Below are 19,724 nucleotides of genomic sequence, written 5' to 3'. Positions count from 1 at the left end.
ATCTGCGTAATCATAACCATTCGAAGAGCGAAAATTTATCAAAGCTCAGCAATCGAGTGATGTGAGTGTGGTGCAGTGTGAGGGTCATCGAGTTTTTCTTTTGCTGTGCTGTAATTTTGTTTCGATGATTGGTGGCCCTTAGAACCTTCAAATAAATTAAGTGTACTTGCACCAAATCTTTCCTATTGGTTTAGCTTAGGGTCTCTGCGTGTGAGTACAGTTTCAAGTTTATCTCGCATAACAAAGTTTGATGCTGAAATCTTTTGCGCGGGGGATCATTGTAGCAAGAGTTGTGATGAAAAGTAGTTTTCATTTGTGGAGGAGGTTCAGCAGTGGAGAGGTAAAATTTACAAAAATCCCCTTCGTGCGAGTGCATTATGGTTTGGCTCCGCTTGTGAACCTACGTATGGAGGAATTTGACAGGCCAGCAGACACCAGAGGAATAGCAAACAAAACTGAAAGCGAAGATTGCGAAAGAAGTACGAAACGCAAAGTCTGTGAAATTTTTTGTGTGGATTGGTTCGACTGGAATTGTAGAGCAGTTCGTAGCCTGCAGCAACAATAACATCAACAACAGTAGCAGCATCAGCAGTGGTGTTATATTTATTTGTAACAATATTTTTTTTTGCAATCGACATCGACTGTTTCTACTCGGAAAGTACATCATCAGCGGTTGTGCCATCCATCGTGTGAGTGAGGGTTCGCGTTACACCAATATAGACGATGCATGGTACGGTTCTTGGTTGGTTCTACTTGGACGAAGGGCAACAAAGGAACCTGAAACGAGCATTCCGAGAGGACGTCGATACGACATGCTCTGCCAATTGTTGAATGATTTTTTTTAAAAGAACCTCGTAACCCCCCGGACAGTTTTATTGATTCTTGGGTTTTGTAAAATTCAATACTTCGATCTTTGCTGTTGAATGTTTGCTTACATGAACGATAATTAACAAAATAATAGTGTTACTAAAAATGTGTTTTGAATCATAAAATGTTAAACTTGAGAATGAACGGTTTTTTTACTGCAGCTTTACTGATGTATGAATAGAATCAACGTGTTGATCAAAAGAACGCAATGGGCATAGCATGATGGAGAAGGCCATTCGTTTTTCGTGCTCGAGTTTGATGCGAAACCTACCAGCTCAAAATCCGAAAGTTGAAGCAAAATTGTGTTCCACATTAAACGTACCGTTTAGTGAGAAATAATGTTAAAATTTCAACAGTTTGTCAAAACTGATGTTAATTCTTTCCCAAACGGCGATTTGTACTGGAAAAACAGTGTCTGAAAGAACATCTACCAACCCTGCTTGCGAAACTGTTTTGTCTTCTTGTCTCCTGTTGGTTTTCATCATGGCCAGCTGAGATTGTTTTCAAAAAATGATGGCCACCATTAGTGGTAGTGGTGCTAATTGTCAGAAAACATTTATCACGGAAGTCACAGTTCTTATTCATTTGAATGTTCCTGATTAATGACTGAATGGTCTGTTGTCTTATTTTTTCTGATAAAATTTCTCTTCCCACTTACAGTTTAATCACAAAATCACACCCTGCTCGTGCTGTCGTGGGAGGATTGCGTCAACAGTGGAACATACAAAATTGCGCGGCTACTTATTTACTTTATTTTTCAAGTGAATCGATCGAAATAACAATCATTGGCAACAGTAGCAAACGATAGTGAAGTGCCAGTTATGGTGCGGTGATGAGTTGATAAATAATAACGAACAAGATGAGATTTTTTTCGGTAAAAGGTGAACGAATTCGATGGAATTCCTTGAAAGACACGTAGTTGTTGGTTCCTGAAAAAAGAAGGTCAAGCTGAGTTCAAGAAACATCAACTTGTACTCGGCTGTGAGGTCCTTGAATTAAGATAAAAACAGCAAAGGTAGTGCTACGAAAAGTAACTAGTGCGAGGGAATGCTTCCCTTTTGTCATTGTTTTGTTGTTGTAAATGTCTCATCAGCTACGGTTTCCGCGACTGCTATCGAGCGGATGTCTGTCACTGTTGCAACGGAAGCGATTAGGTGTAACTAGGAGGCCAGGGTGGAAAACACCATCTTGTATGTTTATTCACACCGAAGAAAGGAAAGCCAGTTGAAATTGAAAGCTGTATCATTCGGAGCGATCAGAGTGGAATAGAAAGAACTCGACAAAGATCATCGTGCTGTGAAGTGAATAGGGGCATTTAGCTAGCAGAAAGGGGCAAAATTCCGAACAATGGCTGATTTTGATGCGATCTACGAAGAACAGGAATTGGCTGAATCGGAGGAAGTGGAAGAGGCTCATGTGCAGTTGGTGCCAGATCCAATTGTCATACGGGGAGCAGGCAATATGACAGTGTGAGTATGATTTTGTTTTTTTTTTCTATATTTCCTCCCCTCGACAGAGCAATTTAGCCCAGATGGACGAAATATATAGAAACTAGAGTTCAAAACAATGTATTTAACCAGTTGCGATAGTGTTGACGTTAGCAAAGCAATTGACAGAATTTGTTTGAGACAGTAGACGGTAAACAAACGTTTTATAATCTTTTAAATTTCTCTTCTACATTCGGAATTTTCGAATTATTCGATTATTCCATGATTAGATTGTAGTCGATTATCTTGGAAAAGTCAAAATTTACCATTTACAAAATATGTTTTCGAAGAGCCACATCCAATAACTATAAGGAAGCGCCTCATGCGGTTGTTCAAATTCTTGATGTGGAACAAGTCAATTAAAATTTAGGGTGGTATATTTCCAATCCTGAAGTTTACTCAATCGTCATTTTCAATGTGCAATTGAATGGTAGTCTCATTATACCGATCCTCATTATTCTCGGAAAAATGCGTACAACATCCAACTCGCGAGCCAAGAAAATAGTCTCTGTCAACCTTGATTTGTATTTGTCTTGCAACTGACAAATTTATATAAATAGCCCCAATATATGCAATTATATCAACGTGCTTACTAGTGTTACAGATTTTTAACCTGCTCTTCGCCATGTTTGTGTTCAAGTTTTTGTTGCATGCAGTTATTTTTATAGCGTTAAGTGTCTTGCTAATGTGTAACGTAGCGATTATGGTTCTACCAGTCTGCGATTTCGGTTAGAGTGATAGAGTTCTTTTCACTATGAACCGTGTACATCTTATTTACATTGGAAATTATTCTTAGGCACTCAAGATTTACCCTTGGGTCAGTTCCAGGTTTCTCAGGCGAAAACGATATAGCATAGCATTCCATTCAAACTCGTCACTTTTTTCCATAAATACGTTTATTTCTGAAGGCAATGTACCTAAGTTTTTCTTCGCCGTAGCATCACTTTTACATAAAATTCTTATCCTAATATAGAACTAATATAGTCACAACGATTTGAGTTTATTAAAACATATTCCTCTTATTTTTAAATATCATATTATTTGAACCAAACGATTAACTGCTATAAATTATAAAATAAGCTAAAATTTTTATATCTACATTTTGTTGTTGATTTCATAACCTATCTCGAGTTTGTTTAAGCACATCATTTTTATAAAAAAATTGCTATTGGATGAACTAATGGACGCAGTAGGAGTCAGAACTAAAACTCAAAAGGGTTGATTATTAAATTGAAACTTCAATTGTCTTTATGAAATGATAAAGAAGTTTCATGTAAGAAAGGTCATGACAAGCAAGAATGTTTCGAACTGGGACATTGGATGGTCTACCTTGGGTACGCAAAGAATTTATTAGTTTAAATCTGACATCACGGCGCATGTCAAAACAACATGATCAATATCGCGATAGCCTTCGCCACAAGCACAATGATTAGTCTCGTAAAGTCCAATTTGAAGGAGATGTGCATCTAACGTGTAGTGATTGGACATGAGTCTGGACATCACACGAATGAAACCTCTACTCACATCCAGTCATGTTTTCTTGAGAAGACGACCAGCTCTGTTTTCTTCGCAGAGAATTCGATACCCAGATGAACAGCCCAAACAGACAAGTTATCTAAGGTATCTTGCAATGGTTTTTGCAGATCAATAGCTTTGGGTCCAGTAACTGAAACCACGCCATCATCTGTCAATTGTCTTAGTGTACATGGGGATACTAGACAGCTGTCAATGTCATTCACGTAAAAATCATAGTGGAGCGCACTGAGGCATGAGCCTTGCGGGAGACTCATGTAGCTAATTCTGAATGTTGCCAAATCGCCATGTGAAAAATACATGCATTTCTCTGACAAAAAGGTTGTGCAAATAATTATTTATAATCGCTGGAAGTCAATGTTGATGGAGCTTGTCTGAAAGAACATCAATGAAAACTGAATCAAATGCTCCTTTAATGTCTAAAAATACAGAGGCCATTTGTTGTTTTTGAGCGAAGGCAATTTGGATGTCAGACGAAAGCAATGCAAGGCAATCATTCGTCGCTTTATTTCTACGGAAACTAAACTGAGTATCTGACAACAAGCCGTTCGTCTCGACCCAAGTGTCGAGACGTCGTAGAATAATTTTTTCGAACAATTTTCTGATACAGGACAACATTGCAATGGGTCTATATGAGTAGTGATTGGAAGCTGGTTTACCCGGCTTTGAATGGCAATAACTTTCACTTGCCTCCAGTCAGGTGGAACAATATTTTGCTCAAAAAACTTGTTGAACAATTCCAACAAACGTCTTTTTGCAAGGTCGGACAGATTCTTCACCAAGTTGAATTTAATTCTGTCCAACCCAGGAGCGTTATTGTCACAAGACATGAGTGCTATGGAAAATTCCATCATTGAAAAGGGGCTATAATGAAACCATTACCAGTCTTTGTCCCACCAAGAGTTTGGAGGCCTTCTGTTAGACGATGGATCAACAATAAATAAATAATATTAGTGATTGAAGCAAAATTGACTAAGTTCCAAGTGTAAAAAACCAGCAATTTTTTTACATGTATTTTACCTTGAGTTTCTAATTGATTCTCAAAGATATTACTCAATTAAACGTTCGGTTTTCTGAGGAATCCCACATTAATGTTGTCACAGAATTATCGATTATTCACGTGACGAGTCTGGGCTCAATTGCTTCATCAGTTTCTGGTTATTGCTCCGAACATAATGCTTTTCATTTGAGATAAAATTATTTTTCCTGGATACTGTTTCTCACGCGGATTATCTGTGCTCAATTGATAACGCCCGCGCCTAAGCTGTATTAGTCATACAAAGCTTGATCGTGTCAGCCTTCGAAATTATAACGCAACACTCCGGTGAAGGTAAATGTTTGCTGTCGTTTTTAGCAGTTGTGAAGTTTATACAATGTTACACATTTCGCAGTATTGCTTGAAGTCGGTAAATAAGCAACAACGAAGTTCGTCAAATCTAAATAATAAATGTGTTGTGAAAACAAGCGGACAAAGGATGTTTACATGTATTTAGGGTCATAGCAAAGCGAAGTAAAGTTAGGGTACTACATTCCGATACGGAACTTGGCCTTTTGTTCCAACAGACTTCTTGGTCGATTCATAAGTGTACCTGATTTTTGCATGGCCAGTGCTACGATCCTAGGACACTGAGGATCCTTCCAATTCATAAAAAAAGATTTGGGTTTGGTGCCATATAAAATTCAATTGGTGCTATAATTGAAGTCATACGACCATCGTATGCGCCGTGAATTCAGTAATTGGTCGCTTAATCAATTGGACGAAGACCCGCTTTTTTACCGCCAAATTCTCTTCAGTGATGATTTTGGTTTCATGGATACGTCAACAAGCAAAATTTCCGTATTTGGAGAAAAGATAATCCACGCGCCGTTCAAGAAATACCGATGCATCCCGTTAAATGTACTGTTTGGTGCGATCCATGAGCTGGTGGAATCAACTGAGCAAATGTCCGTGTGTGTGTGTTGTCAACAAAGAGGTCGAGATCTCAGAGATGACTGGACCGATTTTGATCAAACTAGTCGCAAATGAAAGGTCTTCCCGTCACACTAAACCCAGGTATTGAATGGTTTTGAGATCGGATGTTTACTTTTTGAGTTATACAAAGTTTTACGTAAAATTTTTTTTTGACAATATCTGTTACAATTGACCTTGAAAACAAAATATGTTTTTAGATTTAGATTCCGCACGGTAATAGCTATCCAACAAGCCATAGATTGTTAACATCCATCCATTTTTAGCGGAGATATCTATATTTTTGTGTAAGCAACTTTTCGCCTTATTCCAGTAGTAGGCGTTTTGAGTGCTGTATGACAAAGCAATGCTTGGGATCTACGTGAAATACGATTTTTTGTACTGTTACATACAATTGTTTCTAAGTACCAAAAAGACTGCGTACGGCATTCTTTTTATGATTTTTTGCCTCGGACCGATTTTAGCATGGCAACATAACCGTTCAAATATAACATATGTTAACTAGATGAAAGCAGAATTTTCGAGTTGAAAGCAATTCCATAATTATATTGATTTAAACTGCTTACAGCAATAAATGCTGGAAGAACGTAACACCCATATACCATTCGAATCAGTTCGTCTAGATCAGCAAATGCGTGTGTGATGAATAAGTTCACTCAATTTTATCGGAGGTGACTCAACCGTGTACTACAAAGTCAGATTCATATGAAAAGTCGTATGCTCCCAAACTAGGTTCCTGAATAACGTTTGGATCCGACTTCTGGTTCCGGAACTACAGGATGATATGTGGAACGAAAATACAACTGTGTAACTCATTTTTCTCGTAGATGCCTGAACCGATCTAAGATTCAAATGAAAAGTTTTAAGATCTTATAAAACATATTGCTTTTCAGTCAGGTCCAACTGTCGTTTGGTCACCTTTTTGCCTTCGAGACATTCAACGCCTTGAATGATTTACACGGAACGGCCGAAATTAGCTCTGCGCCTAATTAGTATTACTGTTTTTGAATTAGTTGATTTTAACAACAAAATTTTCAAAATAACTATAAAATTAGTTAAAATTAAGAATTTACTTTGCTGAAAAAAAACTCCTATTTTTAGAGAATGTGTTTAGTTGGCGAATATCCTGGACACAAACCAGCAATATTTCAATCCAACACAAAATTCTCATTGACAACTAATTTTGTTATTTAAATCAGAAAATTTGTTTCTATTTATCTATCACCATCATTACTGAAGGACAGCACAAAGAAAACAAAAATGAAATTGATTTTATTAACAAAGTTTATTAGCCAAAAACTCACGAGAAGTGTCAAAGCAAAACCATCCATTAAAAAGCTCAAAAGGATAGTCTTGTTGAAACTGCTTGCAAATTGTTTAGATGTTTTTCGCATGTGTTACGATATATCCATATATAAATTTCTAAACCGATATGTAAAAATGACGTAAACTGTTAGTGGAAAGTGCATTTATTCAGAATTTGTGCGCATTTGAAGCGATTGTGCGTAATAACGTTTTTACGCGAAACAGTGAAGTGAGTTTCGAATGTTGCACTCTAATGGTATATGTCAAATGATGTTTTTTGTACATTCCAACCTTCCGGGCTACGCCATCCGGTGTACTACTTGTATTCGGTTTTTGTTTTCCGAGTGCTCAAATTTTTAGTGAGAGAGTCAATTTCGCGAAGTCGAATGATTTAGAAGAAAACATTTGCGAAAATAGGTTTTGGTTTCGTTTATATCTTTTTCTCCAATACAACATTGTATTTATACCTGCCAATATAGAAATGACAACCGCAACTGAATTTTTTTTCGGTCGTAGTGTGCCATCTAGTGGCTAGTAGACATTACGGTGTTAACGTTTTTTCGGTGACAGAGCGTTGAAAACAACGTTTTATTTCTCTAATTCAACTAAAAAATTCGTTGAATGGAAATGAAGTGTGCCGTAGCTAAGAAATGACAGCACGTTTAATTGGTGAATTCAACTAAAAAAAATAGCCATTTCAACAAATATTTTATTATTATTGAGGGAATGAGAATGAAAAAATCTATATTAGCAAAAGTAAGATTTTTTTAGTTGTCTCAAAAAATAACTAACTAAAATCAGAAAATCAACTAATTTTTTCGCCAAAATGCTGATTTCGGTCTTTCCGTGTAACGCAAATTCGTCTGTTTTGCACTTCGTCGTCTTCCGTGGATAGACCCATCCGAGCTACGAAGATCGTTCTAGATTTGCTCTCTGTTCGACGTGACGTCTGTAAGGTCATTTTTGTCGCTGATTTACTATACAAGCTCGTATAAACTGTTCAGATCTTCTACAATTGTTACACATAGATATTCATCGCCGTACTCTTCGTTTCCACCCATTTCTTAGAAAACCCTCATCTAGAAATAACTACGGTTATCGCCTATTCAATAATTGCTCCAATGCACGATATCGCAGTTTTTGATTTTTGCGATAGTTGATTTAACTAATTTCTTTTTGATTCAACCAATATGGTTTTTGATTTTCATATATTCAAGTAGTTGAAAAATATGTTGTTTTGAATGCTGTCAAATGCCGGAGACAGTTGAAAGGAAAACAATAATCGCAATGCAAAATCAACAACTTTTTTAGTTGAAATCTGTTCGCGTCGCTTCAAAATGTCAATGAAAACAACATCGATGGTTGAAGCGTTTGGTGAAATTGTGTTCATTCGATTTGAGAATTTTATGATAACAAGTGTTTATCTAACAGCGGTGTTGTGATAAAGGTAACCTTATTCAAGATGAAAAAGATTTGGTGACAAATAAGAAAATGTTAAGGAATGATCTCGTAATCTTTCAGGTATGCGCAAAAATTTTATTCTTCAAATTCGATCATTGATTTACTTCTAGCAGACTGTTTAACTTCCAGCTGTTTGATACCGATGATGATGTTCATGCATTAGCAATAAAACGCTTTTTGACATGAATTTAATTTATGAAAGTAACAGGAGCGAAGGGTTTCAAACACACAGAACGCGCTGTGATTGAACGGCGCGTTTGAATTACCGTCGCAAAATTCCAATTCCCAGCGGTTTATGCACCCAAGCTCATGTTATAAATTGACTGAAATTATCAGTGCATAACTTTAGTTCAACCGTTTTAAAGCATTATCTTTCAATACTAATTTTAAGTAAATTTAATAATTTCGCTAATTTACTCGCGCCTCCGGGCGCTTTTTGCTAATTAAAAACGTTTTTCTACATCAATCATTTCCAATGGAATCAGAGGTTTTTTTTAGAATTTAGATCTTTACTGATCTCAACTTGACATGATCATGATCATACAAAAATCAAAATCACTTAGAGATCAGATCAGTTCTGATTTCGTAATGATAATTTATTCCTTGGTTAAGATCACTTGAAATCAGCAGTGATTGGTGGTTTTCCCAGCCCTAATGATATTACATGTCAATATAAAATACTGTTTATATTTTAACAACGATATTTAATTCATGAATCTCAACATACCGAACTTATTTCAAATAGATCATGACGTGTATCAGTAAGTATATTTTGATTATGTTCGAGTTGATTCAACTATTTGGAATGTCTAAAACAAATAAAACCGATTTATTTTTCAACTAACAGAATTTTGTTTCAATAACAACACTAGTTATTTCAACTAAAATATTTGTTGAAATTGAAAGGTATGTGTCCTCACTTATTGACAGCATTTTTTTTTCAAACAGTTAAATTAGTTGTTTCAACCATCGTTTCTGCTAATCGAAAAACAAAAATGACAGTTTAGTTAAAACAACAATCGATTAGTTGTACCAAATTTTAACCAATCGAATTCAGAAAATCAACTAATATTCTGGTTGAAATGGGATCGCGGGTGGTTCCGTGTGTATTTGACCTCCATCATTCTCGTAATGTTCTAAAAAAGCTGTTTCTCAGTTATCTTTCTCGATAAGTTCTAGTAACTAGAATACTATATTTAGTATTAGTTTTCTCTCATCATTGTATAATTACTAAGTTTTAGTTTTGAGTTATTATGTATTATGTATCATTTGGATCATTGTAATCTGTTGATGCAAAAGATGAGGAGGTTTTATTTTTTTTATTATCAAATTTTATTTGGCTCATTTGCTTTAGCTTAACGTGGCCGATTGTCTTGTTGTTATAGGAGAAGAAGGGACGCCGTATTAAGGGGGCGGCATACTCCCCTAGAGTTAGTAAAGAAATGTGAGCAGGGCTGGATTTACAAAATATTGATATCGTTTGTGGCACAAATTTTTTAGAGTTTTCTGGATCTTCACGTTCTTCAGATTGTAACGAGAGAGATTATCCTTGGCTGGGATGCTTTGTTGGTGGGCTCTGACGTTGATGAGGCGTTTTTGGGTAGTTTTCAGCAACTCAGTCAGTTCAAGGCAGGTGCATGCTCCGCTTTCAGCAGCCTAAAGAAGAGTGCGATAGAGCTGTAGACGAGAGAGAGATAGGGAAAGCACTATATTTGGGCATTGATAGTTTTCAAGAAGTTATAGATGAGAGTCATATAAGGAAGATTTCGAGTTGCCAAGACGTCGCGGACTGGTACGAAGGGTGGTATACCTCGGGCCCGAAGGGAACCTATGGGTTGGGACCTGGCATCACAATACTCGACACACATCCAAACAACATGCTCGATGTCATAATAACCCTCACCGCAAACGCAGACACCACTCACGGCGAGCCCCACACGACGGAGATGCGCGCTGAACAGGTATAATGATTAGACATGAGCCTTGACATTACACGAATAAACGCCCTTATTCTGAATAACGACGTATCGTTTTTTCGATCGTATTTCATTCGTATTCCTAGTAACGCTAGCAAAATCAAACGTAGCTAGGATTCGACCGAACCATATTCGATCGAAAAACCAATACGTCGTTATTCAGAATAAGGGCGAAAGTCACGGCTCACGTCTAACCCCCGGAACCAAGGTTTCGTCGATACCTGTGGAATTATTGAGTGTAACCATCGTCCCAGAGTTCCACTATTCCATGTATTTTGCCAGCTGGCTAGAGTTTTCTGACGACAACAACTGAAAAATTCATTGAAGCAGATTGGTCTTTCATAGATATCACCTTCTAGTGCGCCCACCTTGGCTAACGAGTCCGCCCTCTCATTGCCCCGTATGGAGCAATGTTAGGGGACCCAAACCAAGGTAATCTGGTATGATTTTGCTGAAAAAGAGGAGGTTTTATGCCTGTTAGAGGGAAAGTTTTAACTAAACTAGCTCTACTAGGCTTTTCCCTGCTCCACAATTACAGAATGATGAGTTTTTAAAATTCAAACCGATATAGAAGATGACAATCCCAAAAAGCCTCGAAGTTGGACTCAAAACCATTGCAATTTATTCGTTATATTTAGTTTTTGGTAAAGTCGAAGATGGAAATCGATACTGAACCATGATCAATGATTTTTTGTTGCCAAATCTTCAAGATATGGATGTGGACAAAATGCTGTTTCAACTGGATGGTGCCACTTGTCATACTGCAGCTGAAGAACAATTCAACGACAACATTATTTCGAGAAATGGACCGTTTTTTTTGGATAAACCAGCAACGATTGATGCTTTGGAAACCAACATTCGACGTGTCGTTGCTGAAATACGTCCTCAAATATTTGAAAAGGTGGTCTAAAATTGGACCTCCAGAATGACCTTTGTAAAAAATAGTCGGGCGACCATATGCCAGAAATCATATATAAATGTTAAATGTCAAGAAATTATCTACAAAAAAAAGTTTGATCATTTCATAATTGTGTTTTCTTTAAAGTTCAAATCAGCAAGATAAAGTAAAAAAAGAAAGTAAAAAGGGTTCGAATAATTCTACTGACTGCTTAAGCTAAATGTAGTGACTCAAAACACAATTCTAAAATTTCAATACTGGGAAAAATGCCCGTTCAGGTTGATCAGTTCAGTCCGTTCTAAAGAAAGTAGGTGAATTTATCTAAATGCGGGAAACACTGTTTAATAATAGGAATTCACTAGCTCTGTTCGCGAATGACAACTGTAACAGGCTCTAACCTTTTTGAGAATCAACTAGTCTCGGGTCCGATAAATCCATTCTCATGAAAACCACAGCCTCTCTACCCGAGGTGTTACGCCCTCGAGGAACCATACACGGTACTCCCATTAGAATCTGCCATATGACATACGATATAGTAGGTGTAGAGACGTCAGTCAGGTTGGGATGCTCGGCACATTGGCCTTATATAAGCACTTCACTTAGCCCGCACAAAGAGGATTGCGGTGAGCCGCATCGATGAAAGAGTGAAATGGGGCTAATGTGTGAGGGTTGAGCTTCATGAAAGTAAAATCACATAGCAGAGCCGAGTGTGTTGAAAGGAAGACTATCAAAAATGGACTTTTCGGCCGGTGCTGACAGACAGAAGCCCACAAATTTCGATATATCAAACCATGCAACCAAACTATGGACGGTGAGTCGGTTGGCGAGGGACACAAAGCAGTATCACCTTGATAGGAATATTAATTTTCTCATTCGTCGTTTTTTTTCTCGTTCTACTTCGTATCATCATAGCACTGGCTTCGTAGAACCTGTAATGGATGCGAGGAAAGAGGTGTATTCCCGTCCGCCGCCGTAGCGTTTCAGGGAAGGCATTTTAATAGTCATTTCACTCGCCGATTTTCGTTCAACACTTGCCTTGCGTTGTTTTTTTTTTTGCTTCAGTTTCGGAACGGTTGGCACGATTTTTGGAGCGAAATTGATTTGCACAAATCCGTGCGGTTGCCTCAAAACATTACCGCGAGTGTCGGATCGGAATTCGACGCTGCAGATCAGGTCTGGTCTGCTGATGTAATAGGTGAGGCGCGCGTTTTACCCTAGTTAGTTATGTGAATTTTTGATGATTTTGAAATGAGTTGCTTGTTTGTTTTGTTTCAATTCGATTTTATGTATAATTCAGTGGTTTTCGTTCGTAGAGGTTCCACGATATGAATAATTGATGAAATGTTAAAGGAATGACTTGTTTTTGAATGAGCGAGAGGATACTGTTTAGGACTTTGTTGGGTGGCAGGTTGAATCGAACCAAAAAATGATACAAATTCTCGCAAAATCTCGATGATAGAATTAAATTCGGTTGAGTTTGAACTACATCCAGTACTAATCCATCTTTCCTTCTTTTTTTTACAGTTTCGGTTTGAGCAACCGGTTCAACGTGCAATTCCCAGCCGGTCTGGTTTCGCGCGTCGCCCCGGAGGAATTCAAGGCGACTATCCTGCGCATCAACGCCGTCCTGAAAAAGACACTTCCGGTTAACGTGAAGTGGCTGTTCTGCGGTTGCGTGTGCTGCTGCTGCACACTTGGATGTTCCCTATGGCCTGTGATATGTTTAAGTAAACGAGTAAGTTTTTGTGCCGCGCTGGTGGCCGTTGCGTCGCTCCGTAACCTTCGATACATTTACATTTACCTTAACCTTGTACGCTTTCCTTTGCAGACTCAGCACACATTGAACAAACTGCTCGAGTGGGAAAATAGTCATTTGTATCATAAGCTCGGGCTGCACTGGCGGCTCAGCAAACAACAGTGCGATTCAAACTCGATGATGGAGTACGTGCTGTTGATAGAGTTTATACCGAAGACGCCCATCTATCGTCCGGATTAGAGCGTTGTTTGTTCTGGACGTCCTGACTAATTTTGGTCTCTATAAATATAATTATTAACATTACTAGTTAAAATACATGATTGTATTATGGATGTTTTTTTCGAGAACAAATGGATGGCGAACTTGCCAGTAGACTGTTTAACTGAAAGGAAAAACTTTCTTATCGATAAAATTCAGTTCCTTTGATGAGAAGTAGATTAAAGGTTGGTGCTGAATCAAATAGAAAAAATGAAACAAACAAGAGTCGAGTTCAAGAGAGTTAGCTTAGTTTTGAAGCTAGAAAAATATTATTTAGCGAGTTTGATCTTGCGTATTAAAGCAAAAAGAAATATCTGAGAAGTAATTGTTCTTTGCTTGTCAAAGATGTTTATTGTTTTTGTACACTTGCCGTCAGAGTTATATAGAAAATTGTGAACCGTACTTCCGAAACAGAGATTACAGTAGATGGAAGTGGAATTTTGGAACAGGGAAACATGTTCGAATATGTTTGGCTATGGCGATGAATGCAGAGGTAGAATGAAATATAATTGACTAACAATAACCACTCAAGTGATCTTAGACCCGCAACAGAAAAATGGTGAGTTAAAATTAAAGATACTGAACAAAGGCTTTATTAGAAATCAATCGTAAAGCAACAGGAAGAATAAATTCATCCGAACGCGAGGAGTAGTTGTATAGTGTATAGAGATTTGTTTAGCATGTAAGGCGAATTCAACAATAAAAATGGAAAGCAACTATTTCAAAGAGCGATGTTTCATTCGACGGAAGCATAAACCTGATGGTGTAATGATGCCCTTCTCTTATCACTCATATTTTCATTAATATTACCAAGCGATTCTTCAAAAAGCTTAGTTATGAATTAAAACAAAATTCATAAGTTTAGTTTTTAGCATAAACTAGCATAACCTTTTCAATTTGTAAACAGTTTTGTGAAAAAATTACAAGTTTTGTCCCGTTTATTTGCATCATCGCTCTAAATGTCGGTTCGAAATATTAAACACACTTTATTCTGTAATTCCGGAGCCGTAAGTCGGATCCGGATAAAATGCAATAGTAGCCTACGAAACCATTCATAATATCATTCATTTGAGTTTGAATTTGTGAAAATCGATTTAGCTGTCTCTGAGAAAATGAAGTGAGTTCGGTTTTTGAGTTTTCGACCACTTTTCATGGTATTTCCGGAACCGGAATCTGGGAACAGGTATAGCCGAAAACAGATCTTTTAGCCAGTAACAAACATGACCTACAACTTGATAATTTTTTTTTTGCTAAATGTAGAAGAATTTTTTTGCTTTTAGAATATCGTTCAACTGCAGGCTTACACTTTCAGTCACACTTCACCCTGTACTTCTGGATCCGGACAAAATTCTGCATCAGCTTATGGGACCATATGACCTTTCATTTTAATCAAATTTTGTGAAAATCGGTTCCGCTGTTTCTGAGAAATTGGAGTAATTTCCGGTTGATGTAAATGCACTTTTTTCCGGTCAAACATTTGGAAACAATGCGAAAGAAAAACTGATCACACTTGCTTGCATTTCTCATACCCGTGACTACGGTTTTGAGGTAGTCATACACATATCAGTCCCGATATTCAACTGCACGATGATCGAAGATCGATCGATTCTTTTTCTTGTGCTTTGGAAGAAACTGGACGCTCAGTTCGTTCGATCATTCGCATTTCACACGTCGCGACGTGTAGTCGCCTTCAACCAGCAGCAGCAGGGTATTGAATTTTGGATTAAATTCTAGAACTAAATTGAGAACCTGGATTCTGGTCTACCTGAATCCCGAACTGGTTTCTTAAGATTTAGGAACTGATTTCAGTTCCTTAATTTATGTTCGGGAATCGAATTCATAATTCTGATTAGGGGTTTCAACTACAAAACACAACTAGATCTGGATTCATGAACTAAATGTTAGATCTGAAATCCGAGCCTGAGTTCTAGAACTGACTTTCGAATCAGAATTAAATTCCTGAATTGAGCTACAGATTTTATTTCCAGAATTCAGAACCTGCATGGTAGAACGAAATTCGGAACATGGATTTTGAAGCTAGATTTCGGAACTGCATTCAGTTTCTTTAAGGTTCGGAATTAACGTTTCTGAAGGATTCTGAAAACGAGTTCAGTTCTATAATTGTAGAACTAAATTTATGATCTGATTTCTTGATCTTTTTTAAATTCTTGATTGGCAGGCCCGGTCCTCTAGTTATTTAGAGACTTGTGCTTTACTATGTCTTCTCATCATTTTCCTGATGGGAAGGAAAGGATAAAGGGAACGTGGAATGGAATTGTGTAGTGGATTCTGCATTCCAGTACTTTTCCCTCAAAAGGATGCCGAACGATCTGCAGCTGCTAAATTACACATTTTTAAAACCTTCAACAACCAAAAAAATTTAGAGATTTTATAAAAGCGATACCATTCTCCATTCCCGGGAGAATGCAGAACAATTATAAGTAGAATTAAATTCGGCACCCAATAAGGGATGTCCAACGATCTGATAAAACCTACAGAAAGGATTCATTCATTCCATGAAGAATGATGAACCTTACCACATAGGGTGAGAAACGATAGCATATCCTTCAGTTTCAGCTCCACATACACAGATGCTTGGAGAACCAAAAACCTGGATACGTAATTAAGGAACACTTACACTTACATATCAGATGCTAAGAGGAGCCGTGTTGTCGTTTTAGTAACATTTTATGATATGGAACAGGGAACCAGTGGATCAATTTTTGGTTGAAATAATTCCGCCAGATACTTATACTACGGGGACAGGGAGCGTAGTGTTATTCTTAGCCAGTTGGGAACCGCTACCGGCTCAGACAAGCAAAGTTGACACTGAAGGTCAATTTCATTAGCGGCCGATGGAACTGTAAATCGCTTGGCTTCCCAGGTGTACTCGAATACTGCACGATGAGTGCACTCACAAATTCGATGTCGTAGCACTACAGGAACTTTGTCGAGTCCCACCTTTAATTACAGCATCATCAGCGTACACTGCCCACATGTGACGAGACCCCATGAAGAGAAGAAAGCATTTTACGCACGGAACGAACCTATGATAGCTGCTCACGAGATGTGAAACTCGTAAATACTACCTTGTCGCGGTTCGTATGTGCTCAAAACTATCGACAGCACACGAACGCCGCGACTCAGTCTCAAGTAGCTACGTAACGATCGTACTGCCAAGGAAAACGCGCTTTAGCTGGATTTAGAATAGAAGAGCAACTTAGCACGGCGTCTAGGAGATGGCAGTAGGAATACAAGGTCCGCTATAAGTAGCACTACAGCAACAGTATAATAGATACGAATCGAGGAATTGACTGGTTTGTCGGCAAATGCCAGCAGTTGGTTGAAGATAAGAATGCAGTGAGGGCGAGGACACTCGGTTTTCCGGAGAAAATAGCGCCACCAGGAAGATCGTGATCGCGAAGTGGAGGCCTCACACAACAGGCTACAGTGGTAACCTTTTCACAAAGAATGTGAGGTGATCGATAGGTAGAAGCTGTACTATGACGAGCATCTGAATGGCGATTTGCAAGAAACAGAGAACGACACAGGAATCAATTTGGGTGCACACTCAGCCATCGACAGATATTAAACACCTGTTCTATCGAAGATTAGTACGGAGATCGGTTATTTGAACTGCGGTCTATTGCCGATTGCCAAGTGAGCTCATCAAATATGGTCGCAATTGGTCAAAGCAACAATGGATAGAGTGATGTGTTACGTCCGAGTATCTGGGACGCTCTCGAGCCCCTTCGAATCTCGGATAGGGCTACGGCAAGGTAATGTCTTTTGTTTAACATTGCTTGGGGAGATGTGATTCGAAGAGCAAGGATAGACACGAGTGACATTGTGTCACGTAACTTTGAAAAGATGGTGAACATACGTTGTACTGATAGCCGTACCGGACTGGCTATAAATTCGTCGAAAACAAAAAAAACATGATAAGAAGATACTCTAAAGAAGAAACATTATGCCTCCCACCATATTGATAGACGGCGACGATAACGAGGTAGTTGACAAATTCTTGTATTCTTTCTCACTGATGACCGCCGATAATGAGCAGAGAAATTCAGAGGCGTATTTTGGATTGAAATCGTGCATACTTTGAACGCAGAAAAACAATATTTCAATCATTTGTCTTTCCGGAATCCGTTTTTCGTAGAATAAAGCTAAGCTGATGATGGTTTCACATCATAACAAAAAAAATCGGCTGGGTTGACTGAATTGCGTAGTTAATTTATATTAAATAACTAAAAAGCGGGTGGGCTGTATAAAATATATATATAATGATAATAAGCTTAATACTTAATATGATAACATACGACAAAAGTATAGGAAATATTAGAAATAGTTCTTTACAATAACGCATGCGCTATCGAATATAATAAATATTTAAGGTAGAGAATGAAAAACAATCAAAAAGTTTATTTGGTCGGTCGCATCGAAATTTCATGCTTCTTGATGTTTTTAAAATTCATTCAACAATACCATGTTGGCGGAGTAATATCAATAAAACCAGCAAATAACATTAACGTATACGTTGTGATTATCAATAATTATAATGATAAGAAAAATATGTTCAATCATAAAGCATGTCATGCAGCTGATTAATTTACCCTGTTTAGCTTGAATATCATACGCAGAAGTAACAGCCCGGGTAGAAGTGATTTGCTAACCATTTATTAAAACCAAACATCTCAATGGTAGAAAATAACATTATTTAGTTTGAAATAAGAGTTAAAATATCAAAAATCATTTCAAAGTCATTCATAACGTAACGAAACCGGTATTTTCCCCAACTCTGCTGATAAGGAGTGTTAAAAGAGCATTTCCCAAAGATACAAAATTGACAATGTTCCATGATTTTGGAAAAGTCTCATTGACACGCGCAATCCTTAGTTATAAATTCCTTTAGGATAGCTGTTATTATTAATTTTCACACTCCTCAGCGGGGGATCAACGATTTCTGACGTAGATCATGTCATGTCTTATCTTGATCATATGTGATTTTCCTCCACCAAGATCAAAGCTGATCGAATCATCCAATAATAATCCATGAATCAAGAATCATTTTAGCTCAAAATCACTACCGATTTTGTGTGACGGAAGATCCGTACCGATTATCTAATTAATATTAATAAAATAATTGCAATGGTTTTGTAGTTTTAGAAATACTTTTTAATCTAATGACAGCAATAAATAATAAATCGATTTTTCCCTCATATTTGTATAGTTTGTCAGACATATTGAGTATGTATTGAGATGATTTTTTTTTTATTTTGAATTCGTGACATGTGACATAAAGGGGGTGGGGGGTCTTTGCTGATGTGACAATTTGTGACAAAGGGGGAGTGGGGAATCAAAAATTGTTAAAAAAAGCGTGACGTCTTTTATGGACAGCCCCTAACTCGGACAACTTAACAGAACAGCGGTATTTTCAAACACAGCGCTCTTATGAAACTCTGATGATTTCCATTGCTACACACAGGAAACGCAAATCGCTGTTAAAAAGTGTGAGGGCTTCGGAGTTAATTAAATTTTGAATTAATTGATACAACGAGAGATATTCACGATCAAAAACTTATCACTCTCTCAGAGTGTAATATTTGAAAAGATGTCCCATAGTAAAGTCAGGCGTATTCATGACAAAGTTTCATTTTACTCTACACAAACGCAGTCAGTTTTATTCATCGCTAAATGTATATATAAACAGGTTCATGTATGATCTTACCCCTAAAGAAAAGTGTTCAGAATAATTTGACAAGAAAGGTGCATCTACCCTCTCAGTAGGCCGTTCAATTTTGTTGGAAAACGCCAGCCGCATTTTGGATGAAACTTCATTCAAAATGATATATAACTGAGGATTCCGACTATTGAATGATAGAACAATTTGCATGATCATGGCCCTTATTACCGTTCTCACTCCACTTTCACATTCACTTCACTTACATGTCACTTCACTTGATTTTACCTATTACCAGTATCACGCATAATGAAGTGATCACTGTAGTGGAAAAACTCATTTTTTCAACGAAATGTTGGTGGCGTGATGTTCATAATGACATCTAGTGCATCCAAGTAATTACTTTTGTCTCTGAAGCGACTTTCGTAATAAGGACCTACATTCACTTCACTTGATTTCCACCGTGAAGTGATACCCATAATAAGTCACAGTCACTTCACCTGGTTTTTACCGTGTAGTGACACCGGTAAT

General features: G+C 37.6%; 1 protein-coding gene across 3 annotated transcripts; it reads left to right on the top strand.

The window, feature by feature from the left end:
- On the top strand, positions 1-14,238 carry LOC131429670 (cysteine-rich hydrophobic domain-containing protein 2). Of its 3 annotated transcripts, none has more exons than XM_058593955.1 (4): positions 1-210; positions 1,528-2,336; positions 13,021-13,231; positions 13,325-14,238. In XM_058593955.1, the coding sequence occupies exons 2-4, from the start codon at positions 2,215-2,217 to the stop codon at positions 13,490-13,492; spliced, it is 501 nt and encodes a 166-aa protein (XP_058449938.1). In that variant the 5' UTR covers positions 1-210; positions 1,528-2,214; the 3' UTR covers positions 13,493-14,238. The 3 variants fall into 3 exon arrangements, with proteins under 3 accessions (XP_058449938.1, XP_058449937.1, XP_058449939.1); XM_058593954.1 differs by having other exon boundaries at positions 1-340; XM_058593956.1 differs by lacking the exon at positions 1-210 and adding an exon at positions 353-689.
- The last annotated feature ends 5,486 nt before the right edge of the window (positions 14,239-19,724 follow it).

This window comes from Malaya genurostris, chromosome 2 (genome assembly GCF_030247185.1).
Source record: "Malaya genurostris strain Urasoe2022 chromosome 2, Malgen_1.1, whole genome shotgun sequence".
Lineage (NCBI taxonomy): Eukaryota > Metazoa > Arthropoda > Insecta > Diptera > Culicidae > Malaya > Malaya genurostris.
The sequence above is the reverse complement of the archived record's forward strand: the minus strand, read 5'-3'. Positions and strand labels throughout refer to the sequence as shown.